At 35.2% G+C, this 21,701-nt stretch overlaps 6 protein-coding genes across 6 annotated transcripts; all 6 read left to right on the top strand.

Annotated features, from left to right (window-relative positions):
• The first annotated feature begins 818 nt into the window (after positions 1-818).
• LOC128385713 (ABC transporter A family member 4-like) lies at positions 819-3,136 on the top strand. The gene has a single exon (XM_053344607.1). It carries the CDS (start codon positions 985-987, stop codon positions 2,809-2,811), a length of 1,827 nt encoding a protein of 608 aa, XP_053200582.1. The 5' UTR covers positions 819-984; the 3' UTR covers positions 2,812-3,136.
• Positions 3,137-3,255: 119 nt separating this feature from the next.
• Positions 3,256-8,410, top strand: LOC128385668 (uncharacterized). The gene is made up of 2 exons (XM_053344555.1): positions 3,256-4,420; positions 8,330-8,410. Exons 1-2 carry the CDS (start codon positions 4,004-4,006, stop codon positions 8,408-8,410), a joined length of 498 nt encoding a protein of 165 aa, XP_053200530.1. The 5' UTR covers positions 3,256-4,003.
• A 2,295-nt stretch (positions 8,411-10,705) lies between these two features.
• On the top strand, positions 10,706-12,538 carry LOC128385669 (uncharacterized). Its single transcript, XM_053344556.1, has 2 exons — positions 10,706-11,765; positions 12,273-12,538. Exons 1-2 carry the CDS (start codon positions 10,706-10,708, stop codon positions 12,536-12,538), a joined length of 1,326 nt encoding a protein of 441 aa, XP_053200531.1.
• Positions 12,539-12,956: 418 nt separating this feature from the next.
• On the top strand, positions 12,957-14,643 carry LOC128385670 (uncharacterized protein F54H12.2-like). Its single transcript, XM_053344557.1, has 2 exons — positions 12,957-13,157; positions 13,552-14,643. The coding sequence occupies exons 1-2, from the start codon at positions 12,957-12,959 to the stop codon at positions 14,641-14,643; spliced, it is 1,293 nt and encodes a 430-aa protein (XP_053200532.1).
• A 2,219-nt stretch (positions 14,644-16,862) lies between these two features.
• LOC128385671 (uncharacterized) lies at positions 16,863-17,973 on the top strand (the record flags this gene model as incomplete). The annotated part of the gene is made up of 2 exons (XM_053344558.1): positions 16,863-17,758; positions 17,967-17,973. Coding segments are annotated over 2 exons (903 nt in total), but the record flags the coding sequence as incomplete, so codon positions are not given.
• On the top strand, positions 17,723-21,392 carry LOC128385712 (retinal-specific phospholipid-transporting ATPase ABCA4-like). The gene is made up of 3 exons (XM_053344605.1): positions 17,723-19,503; positions 19,565-19,721; positions 19,798-21,392. Exons 1-3 carry the CDS (start codon positions 18,109-18,111, stop codon positions 21,369-21,371), a joined length of 3,126 nt encoding a protein of 1,041 aa, XP_053200580.1. The 5' UTR covers positions 17,723-18,108; the 3' UTR covers positions 21,372-21,392.
• Positions 21,393-21,701: the final 309 nt, after the last annotated feature.

Raw genomic sequence — 21,701 nt, forward strand, 5'->3', positions numbered from 1 at the left:
TATTCAAACATAAGAAATAATATTGGTACAAAAAAGTCATTAGTTAATTAAGACACTAATTTGTTAATCATTGAAAATAATGTAAAAAAAAGTCAATTATGAGCATAAAGTATTATTAATACTCCGCTTTGATTCATGTGGAAGATGTTTCGACTTTTTTGGCTTCGATCACTCACTAAATTTTTATCTTATTAATTTTCTTTAATTTAATTAGTGAAAATTACTACAGGTAATTAGTGCATTTGATTGGTCATCTTACAAAAAAATTGGACCAAAAATAAATTCGCCAGGACCTTTCGAACTCCTTAAAAGAGGATTTTTCGTCGATTCAATATTTTTTTCGAATCTTCGAAAACCAATCAACTTAAATGTAAAAAAATTCTCATAGACTGTAATACAAAACTAGAACCATTCTCTATAAAATATTCCAATATTTGCTGAATCAATCAAGTAGTTTAAAAGTCATTTAATTATAAAGTCGGCTCAGTTTGTCCTGAACACCCTAATATCATTATTATTAATATTAATAATATATTATAATAATATGTTATTAAGTTTGAATTGCAGTTAATCTTGAAATCGGACAAATTGGTCTCTTGTACCTATCACACTGTTATAACAAATACATTTTAATAACAAACTTTATCTGGTGATTGTTGATTAATTCCAGGCAACTATCTAATTGATTCAGTAATCACATTGATATCATAATAAATTTCTTGGTAAAAATAGTTCGTGATTAGATTGTGTTATTCAATTATCCTCCCTCTGATTGACTGATTTCACCATCCAATCATTTTAATAATCAAGTTATGTTATGATTAATTATTCTATTGGATTAATCTGATCAATCAAACCAATAGTAAATGAATATAAATGCATGTTTACTTTCATGTTGAATTTCAATAAGTTATTTCATTTGGTTGATTTGAAAAGTTAATAGTTTATTGTTATCAATTTTAGTCTTACGAGTGTCTCTTCAAAATGAGATTGTTGCATTGGGAACAATTTAAATGTATGTACAAAAAAGATTGGACTATTCGACGGCGACTTTATACTCTCACCTTTTGGGAACTAATCTTCCCGATCGTTATGGTTTTGGTTCAACTTTACCTTTTTCCCGATCTTGATCAATCCCCAGAACCTTTCGGTGAATCTTCAGTTATAATTGCATCAAACGATCGTTACTATTTTCATACGTTCTACTGTTATATCGTTGGAAAAACAATTTTCTATGCATTACCTGATGGATCTACACCCGATTTCCTTGGATTGTCGAAGGAAAAATGTGGAGCTGAAACAGTTCGCTTAGCTGAAGATAAAGAAGTGATCAAAGCTTGGGGAGATCGAATTGAGTCTGAACATTTATCAGTAGACAATGGTCTTTTTTTCCACGAACTTGATCCAGTTTTGGGTCGCGCCAATTACTCACTCGGTGGCAACTCTTTCTATTATCCTGGTCCATGGACTGATCGACGATATATACCATTTTTAGAATATATCGACGCACAGTCGGTAATCAATGAATTGTTAGCCTTTTATCCCAATTACGCAAAGTTCAGAGAATCAGATTTCTATTACGATTTCACCGATAAACTATTTCAAGAAGGTAATCCTAAATCAGGTCACATAAGAATGAATACCAAATCGGATGAGAAAACGGAACCAATTTCACTAGTTAAAGCTACTGATTTCTATTTATCTTACATATTCATTGAGATTGGTTTTATTTATCTATCAATTGTAATGACCAAAACTCTACTTCGAGAAAAAGTGACCAAGTCAAAGGATTTACTACGAATTATTGGTCTAAGTGATATCGTTTATTGGGTCTCACATTTTGTCGATTATTTCACTCTAAGTGTCTTCCATGGGTCGGTAATAACTTTTATATATTCTGTATCTAGTGAGACCCCATTCCCTGGTTGGAATGCTGGTATTTTCTGGTTCAATTATCTAACCGATAGTGTCACCAATATCTTATTTACCTTTACCTTTACAACGATACTTTCTCGACCTGTTGCTGGTGTTTTTATCGTTCTTGTTGGTCAAGTAGTTTCATCTAATATCCCTTTTGCTGCGAAAACATCGTCAGTACTTCCTAAAGTACTCTCTTGCTTACTTCCATGTGGTCAGTTACATTTTTCGCTCTATGATATGTTTTACTTTGGTCAAGTTGAAGGACAATTGTCTTTCTCGCACCTCTTCAAGTACACTGGTGTTGCTGATACAGTTAGTTTTAGTACCATTTATCTTGTTACCATTTTCTCTTGGATATTGTACATTGGACTCATCTATTATCTAGACTCAGTTTGGCCTTGGCAAATTGGTTCACCTAAGCCATGGCATTTTCCTATCTCAGAATTTTTAACAAGAAAAGGGGAAAATAGATCAATCAATAGATCAGCGCTTGGTATGAGTGAATTACAAAGCGGTGCTAATCGAAACCAGGATATTGGTAATAATAATGAACCAGTAATGGGAAATCTGAGACCAAGTATTCGTTGTAACGACTTGTACAAATCGTTTGGGCCAACAGGTTCGAAAGAGTTCGCAGTTAATGGTCTCAATGTTAATATTCTCAAGGGTCAAATAACTGTACTTTTGGGTCCCAATGGTGCTGGAAAAACGACCACAATGTCCATGATCACTGGAATATTAAAACCTTCATCTGGTAGTATTTATGTAAATGATATTGATGTTCATACGAACACGTTAGCTGCTCGTCAGAGTCTCGCTTTGTGTCCTCAAAATGATTTACTATTCGAAGATCTTACTGTTCGAGAAAATTTAGAAGTAGTAGGTATGTAGCATAACGTGAAAGAGGAGGAGTCTGTGAATGAAAAAATAAAATTATATGGCCAAGACTAAATTTTAAAAGAGTCATAAACTGGCGTAGCCTCAGGCAGTTTTGTCCATTAACGTTCGGAAATGCAATAATTGATAATAAAATAAAGTGAATCAATATAACTAATAGCTGATTGCTAAGATCACTCAAACAAATCAACGTTAATGTTAAATACAAGAAAATGTTATGGATTGATTGTTTCAATTTATTACTAAAGTCACTTAAACATTTTAACGCTAACATAACAGGAAAAAGTTTTAAACAATTGATACGATTTATTAGTTAAAGTAATTCCAACATCTGCAGACTGCTAACAAAGATGATAATTGAAAGGAATAATTTTACAATTTATTACTAAAGTCACTTGAACATCTGAATGCATATGACAAAAGTTTAAAGTGGTTCAATTGTTTCTTTTATTATATTTCATTTATAGCTTTACTGTCTTTTACATTCGATAAAGCAAAGTATAATGTACATCTCATAAACAAGCAATTCTTCTATTGTTTGTTCTAGAATATGAAACAGCGCAGAAATGACTCCTCCTAATTCCCTTTATAAAGCAAAGCGAAAACCAAAAGTTTGTCAGTCTTGATTTTGTTCTCATCCTTGTGATTCCCTTCAAGTTACCTTTGTGCCTTTTGTGTTTTCCCCAACCATCCTCAACGTTTAGTTTTGTGTCTCTCCCCTTTCTTTGTGTCTCTCTCTTTACTTGTGTGTCTCTCTCTCTTTACTTGTGTCTCTCTCTCTCTCTTTACTTGTGTCTCTCTCTTTATTTGTGTCTCTCTCTTTATTTGTGTCTCTCTCTTTATTTGTGTCTCTCTCTCTTTATTTGTGTCTCTCTCTCTCTTTACCTGTGTCTCTCTCTCTCTCTTTACTTGTGTCTCTCTCTCTTTACTTGTGCCTCTCTCTTTCCTTGTGATTAACCTCTCTTGCTCTTTCCACCCTGTGATTTCTATCTGCTTCGGTTACTTTCAGTGTTAATCACAGCCTTTATTTTTGGATTCCATTTTATACAGTTATCGGTAAGTCAACAACTATCTAGTATAAAATTCATGCTATTTATCATCGCTATTAACATTAGTTTATTTCATCCCTTTTTTGTTTTCATCGATAATATTCACACGCTCGTTTCATCACCTTAAGTTCATAGTAATGGCTCACAAATTTACTTATCCATCAAATTATGATGAACTTTTACTTGACGCTCATCTAGCTAACCGAGAAGATGACGAAATTTGTGCCAACATAGAGCTTCCAGAGGATATTCTTATGATAGACGATGAAGCTGATCAGCTCTGCCGTGAGGCTGAATACCGCCCTCTTTCGGATATTCATGCATCATCGCCAAGTGAAAGAACAACTCCAGATTTAGTTATCGACGAAATTATCTATCCTGATCCTGAATCCTTAACAGAAACACCGATTGCTCTTGACAGTTACTCTCTTGATGATTCACGCACCATAACCATATCAGCACCATCTTCACCATGTTTCTCCATAAATTCACAAGAAAGTGATGCTGAAAATCAAATTGGATTTGGTATAGAACCTGAAATCGAATTCGAAGTGGTAAGTGATAGTGGTTGGAAAACCAACTCACGGTTTCACACATTAACTAAGCTACTCAAAGTACAAATAGGCAATGCTACATCAGTACAGCGTTTAGATTTCTTGAACATTTCAGACGCAATAAATGCTGCTTATGAACGGTTCATACAGCTCCACATTGCTGAAGCTGCACCAGCGGACATTGTTAATTTAACCTTTTCTAATCCTAGAGATGGTCGTCAACTTTACATTAACTTCAGAGCTTCAAATTTCGATAAAACAGAATTTCTAGCTAGAGGAAAAACTCGCTCAATCTAGCGGTGCATTTTAGATGGTAAAGCATTAGAAATCATGATGAAAATTATGAAAACGTGTCAGGATCTGGACGAAGGTTATCACAGTTATTACCTCCAGATAATCTTTCAACAAAACGTCGCTCAACTGTATGTATTAAGAACAAAGACGAGTTTTGTGGATATTACGCTCTAGCAGTTGGTAAATTCTTAGCAGATATGCATAAGGGGCAAAGTGCTCAATGGTCTGCGCTGATTCGTTATAATAAACACCAGAAATTGTTAGCCGCACAGCTTTTCAGTGAGCTATCTATAGATATCGACAAAGCTGTTAATATGGACAAAATCAGCGAAATTCAACAGAAATTACCATCATATCAAATCATTGTTGTTGATTCAAGGACAAACTGCCACTTTTCAAAGGACCAGATGCTGTTAAAAAGATTATCCTCGAAAATCTGGCTGATCATTATAATTTAATCACCAATATCAAAGGATATATGCAGTATGAAGCATTTTGTGTTAGATGTTGGATAAAACATAGGCTGAATCAACATTTCTGCTTCGACTCATGTGCTCAATGTAATAGCAATCCTCCATGTTTTGAGTCAGAACCTCTTAGTTGCATCCGTTGCAAACTTGAGTTCAAAAACAATGTTTGTTATGAAAATCATCTTCTGAAAAAGATATGTATGGCAAAGATCAAATGTTCAAAGTGTTGGATAATTCATGGTACCAAAGATCCTCATATTTGTGATGTTTATCACTGCGAAAAATGTGAAGATACTTACACAGTCACACCGCATTATTGTTATCTTACGCCTCTGGACCTCAAAAAGCTATTAGAACAAGATGAAGCTTATTCTGTCCTAATATTTTACGATATCGAAGCCAGCCAAGAACCTGATGATACTCCAAGCTTCCACTCTCCAAATTTACTCATATGTAATACATTATGCACTTTTTGTTTTGATTTAGAAACATACAAAAAAAGGACTGAGAAATGTGATATTTGTGGAATAGGGTATCAAATCTTCAAAGGATCTGAGTGTGTTAAAAATTTCTGCAGTTATCTCTACGAGGAAGCAGCTCAAAAAGCGAGAAAAAGATCAGCAACTGTGACTGTTATTGCACATAACCAAAAAGGATATGATGGCCATTTCTTGATTCAGGACTTTTACTCTCGAAACTTCCAAGCGATTCCTGAAATAATAATGCAGGGGTCCAAGCTTGTTTACATCAAGGTTGAAAATTTACGTTTTGTTGATTCACTTTCATTACTACAACAGCCGCTTTCTTCTCTCTGCAAGTCATTTAACATATCAGAAATGAAAAAAGGATTCTTTCCTCATTATTTCAACACAAAGGCAAACCAAAACTACAAAGGAACATTACCTGCGATAGAGTTTTACGGGTTTGATGATATGAAACCAATCATGCAAAAGAATTCAAAACTTGGTACTTGGCTCAGCAAAACGAAGACTACGTTTTGATATGCAGACAGAAATTGTACAGTACTGTAGGTCGGATGTGGATATATTGACGACGGCAATGATGAAATTCATTACGCTTTTCAAGCAAATAACAGACCTTAACCCCATAAAAGAAGATTTACCTTGGCTTCTGTAGCAATGGAAATTCTTCGGGAAGCTTCTCCTCCGAAACTGCTTGCGATAAGTCCGATTGATGGTTATTGTTCCAGATTACAATCAATCTCAGCAGCTGTTTGGTTAGACTACCAACAAAATATTTTAGGTAACCAATTCATAATTCAGAGGGAATTTAAAATTGGACCGTTCTATGCTGATGGGTTCGTCAAAGAACAAAACCGCGTTTATGAATTTTACGGATGTTTTTTCCATGGTTGCCCCGATTGTTATCCTGATGATGGTATCAATACTCTTCTGAGTGAACCAACAACATATTCAGAACTATTCAAACGTCTTCAAAACAAACGATCATATTATAACCAGAGAGGATTCAACTTGACCGAGATATGGGAACATGACTTCAACAAAATTAGAAAAGAGGAGTACATATCTACTAGAATTAAACATCGATATGAGATAAAAGAAACCGGATCAATAAATATCAAAGAAAGTTTCTTCGGTGGGAGAACAAATAACATCAAATTTTATCATGAATGTTTACCAAACGAAAAAATCCGTTATCTAGATTTCACATCATTATATCCTCATGTTCTCAAAAAGAATTCCTTTCCAGCAGGACACCCAAAACTTATTGAAGAAGGGTTTTCAAATGATGTCTCCAAGTACTTTGGCTTCATCAAATGCAAAGTTTTACCTCCTGAAAAGTTAAATATCCCCGTTTTGCCATTGAGATTCAGCAAAAAACTTATTTTTCCTCTTTGTTTTTCCTGTTTGAATACAAGAGCGAATTTAAGCTGCAATCATACAGACCAAGAAAGAATGATAACAAACACTTGGACATCTGAAGAGCTCAATGTAGCAGTTAAAAACGGTTATCAAATAATTAAGATCTACCAAATTCTCCAGTATGATCGAACACCGAATCTTTTTAATGATTATATAGCAATGTGGCTTAAGATAAAACAGCAAGCCAGTGGTTGGCCTACATGGTGTACAGACGAAGCTTCTCAAACAAAATATATAAATGACTATGAGCAGCATGAAAAAATTGGACTAGAAAAAACGGAAATATCAAAGAATCCTGGCAAAAGGAGTATTGCAAAGCTGATGTTGAACAGTCTCTGGGGAAAGTTTGCGCAAAATCATAATTTAATGCAAACATCTATCGTCAGAAACTATGCTGAGCTTTGGAGAAAGATGAATGATGACACTCTTGAAATAATGGGTATTTTTGAAGCATCACCTGAGGTTATTCTCATCCAGCATAAAGTAGCTGCTGATTATGAAGCTGAAATATCATCATCTAAATCAAACATTGCTGTGGCGAGTTTTGTTACAGCTTATGCAAGGTTGGAGCTCTTCAATCTGATACAAACTATAGAGTCTATTAGACCAGGACGTGTATTGTATTTCGACACTGATTCAGTTGTATTTATCGAACAAGAAAATGATCCGGTTGTTAAATGCGGAGATTACCTCGGCGAACTTACTGATGAAATTCCTGATGGCTATTACTGTAATAAATTTGTTACGCTTGGTCCCAAAAATTACGCTTACGAAGTAACGTCTCCAACTGGTGAAAAGAAAACGGTCATAAAAGTTAAAGGAATAAAACTCACTTCAAAAGCTCTGGAACTTATCACATTACAGAAACTTTGTAAAATGGCAGAAGATTATACCAACGGAGAGCAATCATCCATTTCTGTTAAGCAAACTAATATCGAATCTGATAAGTACACTCATAAAGTTTGCACTAAGAAGTTTGAAAAAATATATAGAGCAGTTTCTGAAAAACGAAGAGTAATAGGCAATAATACTTTGCCCTACGGATATAAATAAATAACTTTTAAATGTAAATAGTCAACCTATTACAATGTATACAAAATTTCATCATATTTTGAAAACAACATTAAACTTTTCTTTTGTAAGCAATAAAATCCAGGTGCTGTAAAATAGAAACAAAGAACTATAGTATTCCAAACTTTATGGCACTAATAAATGACATTTGTTTTATTACTTTATTATAGCAGTTAACATTGGAAACGCTTTTGAATGATACCGAAGGCTGGATGAACCAGGAGGCGCAGCTATCGTCAGTTTTGGTATAAATAGAGACACATTTTATTTTTTGTATTCATTACATTTTCTTGTTTCATCTTGTGAAGTTGTACTTTATCTTCTACTCTGTGTCCATTTAAAGTTTTCAGTTCAAAGTTAAAGTTACTCTGTGTCCTTTTTTTTTGAAAAACATGAGTTCTCAAGTTTCATCTCCCAAGCCAATTGTTGGAAAAGTTTCATTCAGTGGTTATAGTGAGTTCTTCAAAATCAGCACTGATCTCACAAACACACACAAATGGATGGCTCCTAAATATGAACATCCGTTTAAACACAATGATCAGTGGGTATTCTCTGTTTCTCGGTACATGGATCAGTTTGTGGAGAAAAATTCGAATTGGCGTAAAAACATATACAGTGAGTTGACAGCGTTATTGTACTCTAAATACTCTGTGAGCCGATGGCTTCAACACAGACTAATGGTTACAGGAACTGGCATAATCGTCTACTGTGACGCTGAAGAAACAACTCTCGGAATAGGATGTGATATCCTTGACGCTGCTGTTGATAATCCTGGCTTATGGATTGGCTCTCATGGATATTCGCAACCATTTTAAGGAAGTTTGGAAGCAGGACAATTTAGAAATTGTTGATGGTAAGACACAGCTAAAATCTAACAAGCGAAAATGGAATTCGAGTATTGATGACTAAAACCAAGCTTTGTATTTTTCAGTTGATCCTTGAACTTACGATGAAATTCGAATCTTTAATAAAAAGAATTGAAACTTATTACTTTTGTGTCACTATGTCAAATTTTATTTTCAAACACCCATTCACATGTATGATAGCAGGACCTACATCAAGCGGGAAAACGGTCTTAGTAGAAAGAATAATTCATCATAGAAATATATTAATACCTTCATTAAATGAGAATTCTAAAATACTGTGGTGTTATGGTCAATGGCAAGATCGTTATTCTAAACATAAAGATATACAACATCATCAAGGGATGATAGAAGATTCTTCCGGTTACGATCTCATTATCATTGACGATCTTATGCATGAATGCGGTGATGATCCGAAACTCATGCATCTTTTCACGAAAGGAAGTCATCATTTAGGAGTTTCCGTCATTTTTATAGTGCAGAATATATTTCATCAGGGTAAGAATATGAGAAATATAAGTCTGAACTGTCATTATCTTATACTAATGAAAAATCCTCGTGACAAAGCACAAATCTATGCGTTGGCTCGACAACTTTATCCAATTAATATCAAAAAGTTTGTTGCAGCCTATGAAGACGCAACAGCTTTACCTTATAGTTATATAAAGGTGGATCTTACTCCTCAAACACCTGAGAAATTTCGTGTTCAGACTAATATAATTCCATTGTCATTGAATCATTCTGTTACAGTTTATGAGATATAATGTCAATCAATATAGAAGACTATCTAAATCTTTTGAAAATAGCTTCAATGATAAAGAGTAAAAAACTGAGAACAGCTTTTCTCCACGATCAATACAAAGCAGATCCGTTGCTATATAAAGCAATCAAAGAAGTGATGTTGAATATAGTTAATAAAAACGTCAAGCTTACGGATAAAGAAAAGAAACAACTAGCCAGGTACAAGCATGATATTTTGAACATAGTGAAAGATAAATCAGTATCGAGAAGAAAAAAGTACATAACGCAAAGTGGAGGCTATCTTCCGATCATTATCCCGGCAGTTGTTTCACTCTTGACATCTTTAATAAATGGCTGAAATTGTTAAAAAAGAATATCCTCTCATCACTGCCAAAATCGGAACTTTACCTCAATCAGAAGAAAAATCAGCCATTGTACAAAACGCACTCAATCCTATTTTTGTACGGAAAATTCTCAAGTTGAGTCTGAAACTAGCATTTTCAGGTGTTTATAATGAAAAGATGAATCTGGTTATTAATGGGTCTGAAATCAAGAACACTAATTTACTTAAGTATTTGATTTCGGCTGTTACTGAAGAAAACTCACCGATTCTATGGCCAACCAGTTTGGTGACCATATTAAGAAGAAGTAACATATTACCTAGTGATGTGTTACACAAGTCATTGAAAAAATTGTTGAAATCAAACCATAAAAAGAGAAGTATCATCATTGATAGCAGACCCCCTCCATCCTATTCATTTCCGGTTACGTTTCCTAATATTTATGCTGAACCAATTGATGAAATCGCAACACACGAATCTGATGCAGGGATAGTGAAAAAATCTCGAAATCCGAGAAAAAGAAAATTAGTTGAAAACTTATACGACAACATAAGATTTTCTGACAGGATTGCAGACAAGAAAAAGAAGTTCGACGGACAAAATGGTAACTCATACTTCAGTTCATCAAAATGGTGTAGAATCAGCGAATGAAAAAATTGAAACAGTTTTAAAACGATTGTATTACAATGTCGAAAAAACTGGATCGCTATCTTCAGTCAATAAACTTTACATTGCTGCAAAAGAGCTAATTCCTGAAATCACGATAAATCATGTGAAAAACTGGTTAAAAACACAGCTTACATACACTTTGCATAAACAAGCTCGGAAAAAATTTAAGCGAAATAAAATAGTGGTCTGTGCAATCGATGAACAATGGGAAGCAGATTTAGTTGAAATGCAAGAGTTTTCGCGTCAGAACAAGGGGTTAAGATACATTCTAACGATAATAGATTGTTTCAGCAAGTATGCTTGGGCTATTCCAGTACACGCAAAAACAGGTATTGCAGTTACAGAGATTTTCCGAAAACTCTTTAAAAATAGAAAGCCTGAGTCTTTACGTACAGATAAAGGCAAAGAGTTTCTCAATAGCAGTTTTAAAACTCTTCTTGATAATGAATCTATTAGACATTATTCAACGAAAAACAGTAATATCAAATGTGCTATTGTTGAAAGATTTAACAGAACCCTTAAAGGTAAAATGTTCAAATACTTCACTTTTAAGGGAACCAGAAAGTACACAGATGTGTTACCAAAACTAGTGGAAAGTTATAACGCTGATTTTCATCGATCAATTAAAATGGCACCTAATTCTGTGACAAATTCTAACTCGAATGATGTCTTCAGGAATTTGTATGGTTATGATAGCCTCCTTGAAATGGTGAAAGATCAGAAAACAATATCTCCAAAGGTGTTTGAAGTAGGTTCAAAAGTACGGATTAAATATGAGCTTGGCCCGTTTGATAAATCATTCTATCCTAACTGGTCTGAACATATCTATACAATATCTTCTATTGACAAAAGCAAAGAAAAACCTTTGTACTTATTAAGAGAACACAATGGAACACCTATGGAAAGGAAATTTTACCATGAAGAGCTTCAAGAAGTATCTGAAGACGAGCATCGAATTGAGAAGATTATAAAAAGAAAAACAGTTAGGGGGCGTGTGTATTACTTTGTAAAGTGGTTAGGTTATTCAAGCAGTTACAACTCATGGATACCATCTCAGGACATTCGGAGATTGGCGTGAAAAATCCTCACTTATTTCTCTTTATTATTCAAGTATTAACGCTGTTTTTGATATCGATAATTTCGATGATAAATTTGTCTTTGAATTTAGGAGACCAACGACTTTGGTTAGGGCTTTTGACGATGTCTTTAGGATGTATTCTACCTACTCCAAAGTTTAAACAAAAAGCTGAACCAATTTCTATATAAAGCTAATAAAATAAATCCAATTTGATTTAAAATAAGAAGACATGTCTGATTCATTTTATTTAACATTACCAAGTAACGTAAAAAGCTATGCTGATAATACTATAGGCTCTTATGTGACTTATTTACCAAATACATTAAAAGTTGATGACGATTGGGTGGTTGGGTTAGCAGAGATAACATACACCCGCAGTTGGTATAATATTTCCGAACCACAACGTTTAACAATTTTGTAGATACTCCAACGCCGGAGTCAGGAAGATTCCTTGAAGAAATAGATTTTGAAGAATTCATATTAGATTTACAACCGGGTTCATACACGAGTATTCACGATCTGTGTGATGTGATAAACGCAGAGATGATCAAAGTGCTCAGTCGGACAGGACATGTCAAACATGCACCATATCTTGTCGTCAATTCACAACAAGGATATATCACGCAACAAGTTGGCCAATTTCTATTCCTAAGATTGGAGGAACTGCATCAGAAAGAAATGTTTTAGTACATCTGGGGCAGCAACTCGAGTACATGCTTGGATTTTCCTCATATAACTTAGAGAATGAAAGATTTGGAGTATTAACTAGATACTCAAACTTTCAAACAATTTTTGACAATGGTTACATGCAAAGAAAAGCTCAACATCATTATGATCTTTCTGGTGGTGTTCACAATCTTATGATATATTCAGATGTCGTTGAACCATCTGTAGTAGGAAATACTTATGCTCAGTTTCTCAGATCTATAAGAATAGCGGGCGAAAAGTTTGGTGAAGATATAAATTTGATTTATACACAACCATATTACCAACCCTTAGCAAGCAAAGAGATTGATAGAATAATGATTAATATAAAGGATGATTCAGGCCAGGACATTAAGTTCAGACAAGGCCGAGTAGTTGTTGTTTTACACTTTCGCCGAAAATGGAAACCTATTATTTGAATCAAGCGGGGACAGGTTTACCCCTTCAAATATTTGCGGGAACTCGTTATCAGAGAGGTAATGGGTTCTTTGGCAGATTTTTCATGTCAAAAATTATGCCGATTTTGAGATATTTGGGAGAGCAAGCACTTTCAACTGGTCAAGCTATTCTAAGTGATACCAAAAAATCAGCTAAGGATAGAGTCAGTGCTACAATGGATAGAATAACCAGTGATGCGATACAGAAATTGTCTGAAAAAAGTACTGACACACAGAATGGAAGCGGTTTAAAGTCTATAAAAAGAAAGATGATAAAAGGAAATGTAAAACGAAAAACCCGAAAGAAAATTAAATCATTCAAAAAATCTGATTTTGACTTCTTAAAGTAATATGCATAATCTAGCAGCTGAAGCTTTGCTACCGGAGCTTGATTTATTCACCATCCCCCCTGTTCAGTTGTCAATCGAAAGAAGCTATGAGACTCAACACAGACCAATCTCCTCTATAGAAGGCTCTAGCTACATAGAGTTTCATATACCTACCTCAAAAGATGAATATATTCTTTTTCATGAAACTTACTTATACTTCAAATTGCAGCTTAAAATAAAAAATGAAGACGGCAAAGATATTGTTAACCCAGATTGGAGTAAAATTAGAGCAGCCAATAACTTGATGCATAGCATGATTAAACAAATAGATCTAAAGATCGGTAATAAAGAAATGTCATCTGTATCAAATACTTATGCATATAGAGCATACTTTGAAAATTTACTCGGTTTTTCGAAAGACGCTAAGGAAACACATCTTTCTACAGGATTTTGGTCAGAAAAGGACGATATCATCTCGAACTTTGTCCCAGAAACAACAAATAAAGATCCATCACAAAGTAAAATAGTTGACATGTATGGAAAGTTACATCTTGACCTTACATTTCAAGGCAAAGCATTGCTTGGTGGATGTGATATCAAAATAAAATTGATATTGAACAACCCTGAATTCTGTTTCATCTATCCAAAATCAGTGAATATTATTCCCATAATCAAAGATGCATCTGTATACATTCACCGTTTAAAAGCTAAACCAATGCTTGTTAATGCACATTCGAGAGCTTTGCAAACAGCCTCTTCACGATATCCTATCACCCGTGTGGAGGTGAAACATGTACCCATTCCTTCAGGATCTATGGATGCAATGCTCGACAATGTCATAATTGGACAATTACCAAGACGAATGTTTTTAGCATGTGTTAAAAATACAGCTCTTAATGGAGCCAAAGATGAAGATCCATTCAAATTCAACCACTATGATGTCAACTACTTGGCATGCTATCTTGATGGCATTCAGTATCCTACAAATGCTTATCAACCAAATTTCGATCAAAATCTTTTTGTTCGAGAATATTCAGGATTGTTTCAAGCAATGAACATGAATTCAACTGAATCAACCATTGATATAAAAAGAAATGATTATGCTAATGGGAAAACAATTTATGGTTTCAATTTCGCACCTGACTTATCTCACGGCTGTGGTCTTGTAGGACACGTAAATCCAGCAAATCGAGGTACCCTCCGTGTTTATTTGCGTTTCAAGAAGGCATTGCCTGAAGTAATCGATGTTGTTTTATTCTGCGAGTATGATAATATGATCGAAATTGACAAAGAAAGAAACGTTAGCTGTGACTTCATTTAAGTATGTTCGATTTTGAGATTGAAACCATTTGCCGTTCTTTTCCAAACTTCATTGGTGTTTTTTCGAGAGATAAATTACCATTAATACGAAAATATCCTAGTTATTTCATCATGAATAGTGATGTTGCTTCAGAACGAGGTAGTCATTGGTTAGCATGTAGAGTTGATTCACGCAGATGCGAATATTTTGACTCATTTGGACTTCCACCGATTCATACAGAAATCAGTCAGTTGATCCAAGATCGTCCTTTAGTTTGGAACAATAAAAGGTTACAAAGTTTCTCTTCTAAAAACTGTGGGGCTTTCTGTATTTGCTTTGTGAAGTTGAGATCAAGAGGCGAATCATTCGATAACATAATTAAAAGATTTTCATCGGACTTACAACTCAACGATAATAAAGCTTGGAAAATAATTGACGATGTTTAACTGGGATTCGGTGATTGTATCAGTTTTTCTTCTGCCTGATGATGACAACGTCAGTGAAATTAAAATCAAAGTATGGGACTACAAAGATGAAATAACATACTGTTTCATGTTGGAATTTGATGTATGTGGCACACAATCTTTCATGAAGGGGCCTGCACTAAACTCTGATGGATCCCCCACACGAAACTTGGAAAATGCTATTGGAAGTGATAGCATCGAGCGAATCAAGAAGGTCTTTTCAATCTTTAGTACAGCTGTGCAATTAAAAGTACGCACAAGTTCTAAGTTAGCTTCATACCTACTTGCACGTAGCATGATTAATCATGAACTTTGTAATGATCTAGACATTGTAAAGTCTACAAAAGATTAATAAAAAGCAAGCTGGTACAATTCTTACAGCAAATGATCTCTTGTATTGTTATCTGCAGAATGACCAATAAAAAAGATTAAAACATCAAACTAACGACTCCCGTTTATTTTCTGAGCAAAACTATTTGAATAGCTACAAATCTAAGTTTCAATCAGTTTCATCCCTGACCTCGATATGTCAACATGGATCGTCTTTCTCTCGCTCTTGAATTAGTATGTGATTCAGTCAATGTGGAAAATAAGACTCTGAGACAAAAATTACATCGAACAAAAAGCTTGAATAAGCGTCTCAAAAAATCCAACAAACGATTGAGGGACGAAGTTAGGATTCTGAGTTCTCATTGCGATCCATTTTGTCCAAACCTTGATAATCTAGAGCTGACACTTAGTATTGTGTTATCTTTACAAGAAGAAGTCCGGGTATCAATTGCTTACATTCATTTTTTAGAAAAACAACTCAAAATTTTGATTTCCAATTAGTGCTTCAATCTTGCCAACCATGATGACCGAGATAAAAAATCCAATGATAAGTAATATTGTCATGAAGTTTCAACTTCGTTCGTTTCCTTTCGCTTTGACTGACTTAGTGAAATTTTTCCCAACGATAAACTACCAACCAAAAAGATTCAATGGTGCTATTCTCAAATTACCTAAGCCCTGTCTGTTAATCTTCAGAAATGGAAAGGTTAATGTTGTTGGAGCTAAGTCTATTAATGACGCCTATCTGGCTATGGAAAAATTCTGCGTGTCGCTTCGTCTTCCGTGTGATTACACATATAAAGAGGTTGTCAACGTCGTGGCAACAGGTAATCTCAACAAAAGAATTAATCTTCTTAAACTCTGCGTTGCTTGTAGCGAATCATTTACTTATTACCCTGAATTATATCCTGCAGCTTATTTGACAGAGGATAGCAAAAGATGTCTCATTTTCCATACAGGTAAATTTATAATAACCGGATGTAAATCATACAAGGAGACTTTACAAATTTTCGATCAGTTGAAATTAATTCTTTTATTTTCTGGATTCATTTAGTGGTATGAACATAAATATATTGTATTTTTTATCCGTATTGTCTTTTTTATTCATTCTTATGATACTTAGATATGTATACGTTAACGGCCATGAAATAAATCTACTGATTGCATAAAAAAATTAAATTAAAACGTTTTTCTATTTATTTCGGATATTAAACATTATTGAAAGCGCGTTCTAAAATTTTTTTCCACTTAGTTTATCTTTTTTTCCGTTAGGTGGTATAGTTTTCGAGAAAAAAAAACTTTTGGTAGAGGGCGGAAAATTTTCGCTCCAAAGTCCATCTCCTATCTTCACGGTCATAAAGTTTATGGCCTGAAAGAGTTGGTGACAGTTGACACAATGGGTTTAAGTTCACTTAAACTTATTGTTTCAACCATCACCAACTCTTTCAGGCCATAGATTTTTTTTTATCTCCACCGCCACCACCACCACCCCAATGTCTGACAACATCTCCATCCTCATCACCTACTGGGGTGATAAATTTATCACCACCGGTGCTTCAGCCACCACCAGCATCCCCATCACCATCACTTCCACCAACAACAGCAACATCATCGGCATTTCCTTCGCCACCAGCAACTCCATTACCTCAGCCACCAACACCCGTGATCCCATCACCACCACCAGCGATCCCATCGCCACCACCAGTGATCCCATCACCACCACCAGTGATCCCATCGTCACCACCAGCGATCCCATCGCCACCACCAGCGATCCCATCGCCACCACCAGTGATCCCATCGTCACCACCAGCGATCCCATCGCCACCACCAGTGATCCCATCACCACCACCAGCGATCTCATCGCCACCAGTGATCCCATCACCACCAGCGATCTCATCGCCACCACCACCACCAGCGATCTCATCGCCACCAGTGATCCCATCACCACCAGCGATCTCATCGCCACCAGTGATCCCATCACCACCAGCGATCTCATCGCCACCACCACCAGAGATCTCATCGCCACCACCACCACCAGTGAGTCCATCGCCATTACCACCACCAGCGATCTCATCGCCACCACCAGTGATCCCATCACCACCACCAGCGATCTTATCGCCACCACCAGCGATCCCATCGCCACCACCAACACCAGCGATCTCATCGCCATTACCACCACCACCAGCGATCCCATTTTTGGCCTTATCGACCTCGAGAGACGATCTTATGTTCCTCTCCATTCCAGATCCAGAATTCACTGTTGAATTCGATTCAGATGATGAATTTGAATCGAATTCAACAGTGAATTCAGTTCTGACCATGAGTTCACCTTCATACTCGTGGTCAGAATCGGACGGAGAAGGAGAGAGGAAACATTTTATCTCCTCGAAGAGGAAAAGAAATGATGGTGATAATGATTATGATGTTGGTTATGATGATGATGATGAGAAGATGAAACTTTTAATTAAAAAAATATGGTTTGATGATGATGATGTTGATGATGATGACGATTTTTGGCTCATCAAATAAATGAATTTTATAAAACTTTAGTTTTTAATAATTATTTAATTCGGGGTAGCATAACGTGACTCCTCCTCTTTCACGTTATGCTACATACCTACTACTTTTAGAACTTTGTTCTGGACTTCGAGGTTTGAGTGACCAGACTAAGAAGCAATTAATTCTCTTGAACATGGAACGAGTAGACTTAACAGAAAGTGAAAACACACTAGTCAGTGCATTATCGGGTGGAATGAAACGTCGTATTCAATTGGCCTTGGCTCTTTCGATGAAATCAGAGATATTGATTTTAGATGAACCAACATCAGGTATAGATCCAGAGTCTCGCCGACAAATATGGAATCTATTGTTGAAATTGCGAAAAGATTACACAATATTATTGACTACTCATCACATGGAAGAAGCTGATGCGTTAGGAGATCGTATAATTATCATGAGTTCGGGTAAAATCAAATGTTCAGGATCATCGATGTTTCTTAAGAAACAATTTGGAGCTGGTTATTCAATCAGAATCGCAAAAGATGCTTGGGTTTATAAACCTTCTGAACTTGGAGCTTTGATAACGAAATATTTTGAGGAAGCTACAGTTACGAATGAGACAAATTTAGAGATTATTTATCATTTGAATGATAAATCGAACCAAGAATCAATGACTTCACTGGCCAATCTTTGTGATGATTTAGATAATAATCCAACATCGTTTGGTATCACTTCTTATGGAGTATCGGTAACAACGCTCGAAGATGTTTTCATCAAGGTCGCTGAAGATGAAGCTGATAAGACAATAATAACAATGGAAGACAAATTGTTTGGAGTGGATAAAATTCTTGATTATCAACGATTAACTGGATCTAGCCTACTAATTCAGCGTATTAAAGCATTACTCATGAAACGATTCCATTACACTAGAAGACACTTTAAGACGATTGGGTTCACTTTAATTATTCCCGCTTTGGTTATGATGTTCATATTTTATACTTCTCAGAATGCAATTAAATATGTTGAATCCATCACAGATTATCCTTATCCCATCGAACTGAATGCCAAACAGATCTATGGTTCTAATGTAAAATCCGTGATTCGAGCCTCATTTACTAGCAAAAAGAATCAACCGTTTATTGATTCATATCGAAAATCAATGAAAAGTTTGGGCATCCAAGTAGTTGACATAAATTCATCATTAACTATTGTTGACTATCTGTCGGCGACATCACAAAATGCTGATCAATTTATGAAAGATCATGTATTTGGTATTATTGAGAATGACCCCTTAGATCCTGCACCCTGGTCAGAGTTGGGGTTTAGTTTATGGTACAATCCAAAAGCCTCATTATCGCTGCCGTTGACTGTCGATGCTTATACGAATGCTTTGCTTAGGCTTAAAAGGCCTGAACTCAAGTCTCCGATGTTGTACACAACATACATGCCGATGCCAAATCGACAAACTTTACAGCCGAAATATAAATCGATAATCGCTCGAATCCTGTCAGCAATGTTAAGCCCCGTTGCTTTTTGTCTCATCGCTGTTTCCTTTTTCCTATTCCCTTCAACAGAATCTCAAAACAAGGTTAGTTTACCAATACAGAATTTCACATTTTGGCTCACAACTAATGACGATTTTTTCATAGGTCAACTTAATTCAGAAAATGAGTGGAATCAAAGCTCCAATATTCTGGTTCAGCCATTACATTTTCGATCTAAGTTATAACATGATGATATTTCTAATCGTATTTCTATCAATAATCATAATCGATCAATTTCTTCTAATAAGTTTTAAAACTTTCGGTAAGTTTTCTCGAACTTTCAAACTATTTATCTGAATATTGTCCATTATTAATATTACTTCTCGTTCTGAATTTAGCTTCTTTCATGGTGCTTTTCATGTTATTCGGATTGGCATCAATTCCATTGTCTTATCTATTCTCGTTTTTACCTTTGAATCGGGACACTGGATTCTCATCGCTAGCAGGTATCTCAGTCGTTAGTACTCTTATTGGTTCGGCATTAGCTGCATGTCTTGTAGGTTTTGGAGCATTGAAACCGATTCACTTCTTTATCGGTAACTTATTCCCTCCATTTGCGATGTCATTTGGATTGTCCAAAATCTATGGGGCGATTGTGTTGTCCACGGAATGTAAAAAGATCAACGCTTGTCCAGACGGAAACATATGGGCTCGGGATATTTGCTGTGAAAATAATTCAACTTACATAACATATGAGCCATTTTCATGGGAAAATGATGGAATTTATCCTGAAATATTAATACTGTTATTGGACATTTTCTTATACACGATCGTTTTGATTGTGTTGGATATGAACCTACATCGACTTGGATATTGGTATGAATCGAATCACCAAAGTTTATCTTATCCAAATTCAGAAAATGATGTTGAAGATAAAGATGTAGTTCAAGAAAGAGATCGAGTGAAAAGTTTGATTTCTTCAAGTGGAATTAGAAATGAAGCTTTAATTGTCGATGATTTAACTAAGGATTTCGAATCCTCTCGAGCTGTTGATAGGATTACTTTCGGAGTACATAAAGCCGAGTGCTTTGGTTTGTTGGGTGTTAATGGTGCAGGTAAAACAACAACATTCCGAATGCTAACTGGTGATATTATTGTTACTTCGGGAGAAGCTTATATCGGAGGATATTCATTGCGAAAAGATTTACTCAATTTCCAAAAATCAATAAGTTATTGTCCACAATCTGATGCGCTACTTGACCACTTAACTCCAGTCGAAAGTCTAATGTTATTTGCACGAATCAGGGGAATGCCTGAAAGTAAAGTAAAGGATAATGTCAATTATTTAATTGAATCAACTGATTTAACTCCATTTGCCAACATATGTAATAAGAATCTAAGTGGCGGTAATAAGAGGAAATTGTCATTGGCCATTGCGTCGATTGCTAAACCAGAGGTGATTTTCTTGGATGAACCAACCACTGGTGTCGATCCAGCATCGAGACGGAAAATATGGTCCACATTGATTCATCTTCGCGATACAATTGGATCATCAATTGTACTAACCAGTCACTCTATGGATGAATGTGAAGCCTTATGTTCACGAATCGGTATAATGGCTCGAGGCAATTTCAAGTGCCTTGGTTCATCTCAACATTTAAAAGAAAAGTTTGGGTTTGGATTTACATTGAAGATTAAAATGAGTCAATGGAATCAATCAAATCAATGGAATCAATGGAATCAACAAGAAATACAATTGGATAAAATTAAAATATGGATGGCTCAGAAATTCCCTTCGTCCATTTTGAGAGACGTTAATAAAACTATTCTTCACTATCATTTAAGGGACAATTCCTTGCGTTGGGGGCAAATGTTGAGGTGTTTAGATGAAGCAAAACGATTATTGCCCATTGAAGATTTTACTTTAACTGGAACAACATTAGAACAAATTTTCTTATCATTTTCTAAATAAACTTTACGAATTATTAATTAATTCCATTTTTCAACAAATATCAAAATCCTGATCGAAATAACTTTCCATCATTTTCATACAGGGCAATAAATAACTTTATGGAACAAATTTGACAAAAAATTACAGGTTCTTAAAAAATGATTAATAAATAGAATTAAACATTAATAGAAAGCATATTCCGTAATTTATATTGAGACCAATTTTTATTTAATTCTGACCAGTGGTTTTCGAGAAAATTAATTAAGATCGAAAAAACCCAAAAATCATTTTGTTAATCCCATGTTAATTTCCCATAGAGAATTTGAATTTTCGCGCTTTTTAATTTTGCCG

Source organism: Panonychus citri, unplaced genomic scaffold, assembly GCF_014898815.1.
Source record: "Panonychus citri isolate SS breed McGregor unplaced genomic scaffold, ASM1489881v1 Contig00050, whole genome shotgun sequence".
Lineage (NCBI taxonomy): Eukaryota > Metazoa > Arthropoda > Arachnida > Trombidiformes > Tetranychidae > Panonychus > Panonychus citri.

What these genes read in the sequence shown, in the direction of transcription:
- LOC128385713 (XM_053344607.1), top strand. Translation starts at nt 985, where the DNA reads ATGAGATTGTTGCATTGGGAACAATTTAAATGTATGTACAAAAAAGAT.
- LOC128385670 (XM_053344557.1), top strand. Translation starts at nt 12,957, where the DNA reads ATGGAAACCTATTATTTGAATCAAGCGGGGACAGGTTTACCCCTTCAA. An exon ending in AAAAATCAGCTAAGGATAGA is followed by an intron (nt 13,158 to 13,551) that starts GTCAGTGCTACA and finishes TTCAAATTGCAG; the next exon opens with CTTAAAATAAAAAATGAAGA.
- LOC128385668 (XM_053344555.1), top strand. Translation starts at nt 4,004, where the DNA reads ATGGCTCACAAATTTACTTATCCATCAAATTATGATGAACTTTTACTT. An exon ending in CTGAAATCGAATTCGAAGTG is followed by an intron (nt 4,421 to 8,329) that starts GTAAGTGATAGT and finishes ACTTTATTATAG; the next exon opens with CAGTTAACATTGGAAACGCT.
- LOC128385712 (XM_053344605.1), top strand. Translation starts at nt 18,109, where the DNA reads ATGGAACGAGTAGACTTAACAGAAAGTGAAAACACACTAGTCAGTGCA. An exon ending in CAACAGAATCTCAAAACAAG is followed by an intron (nt 19,504 to 19,564) that starts GTTAGTTTACCA and finishes ATTTTTTCATAG; the next exon opens with GTCAACTTAATTCAGAAAAT. An exon ending in AATAAGTTTTAAAACTTTCG is followed by an intron (nt 19,722 to 19,797) that starts GTAAGTTTTCTC and finishes TTCTGAATTTAG; the next exon opens with CTTCTTTCATGGTGCTTTTC.
- LOC128385669 (XM_053344556.1), top strand. Translation starts at nt 10,706, where the DNA reads ATGGTAACTCATACTTCAGTTCATCAAAATGGTGTAGAATCAGCGAAT. An exon ending in AAGAAAAACAGTTAGGGGGC is followed by an intron (nt 11,766 to 12,272) that starts GTGTGTATTACT and finishes ACAATTTTGTAG; the next exon opens with ATACTCCAACGCCGGAGTCA.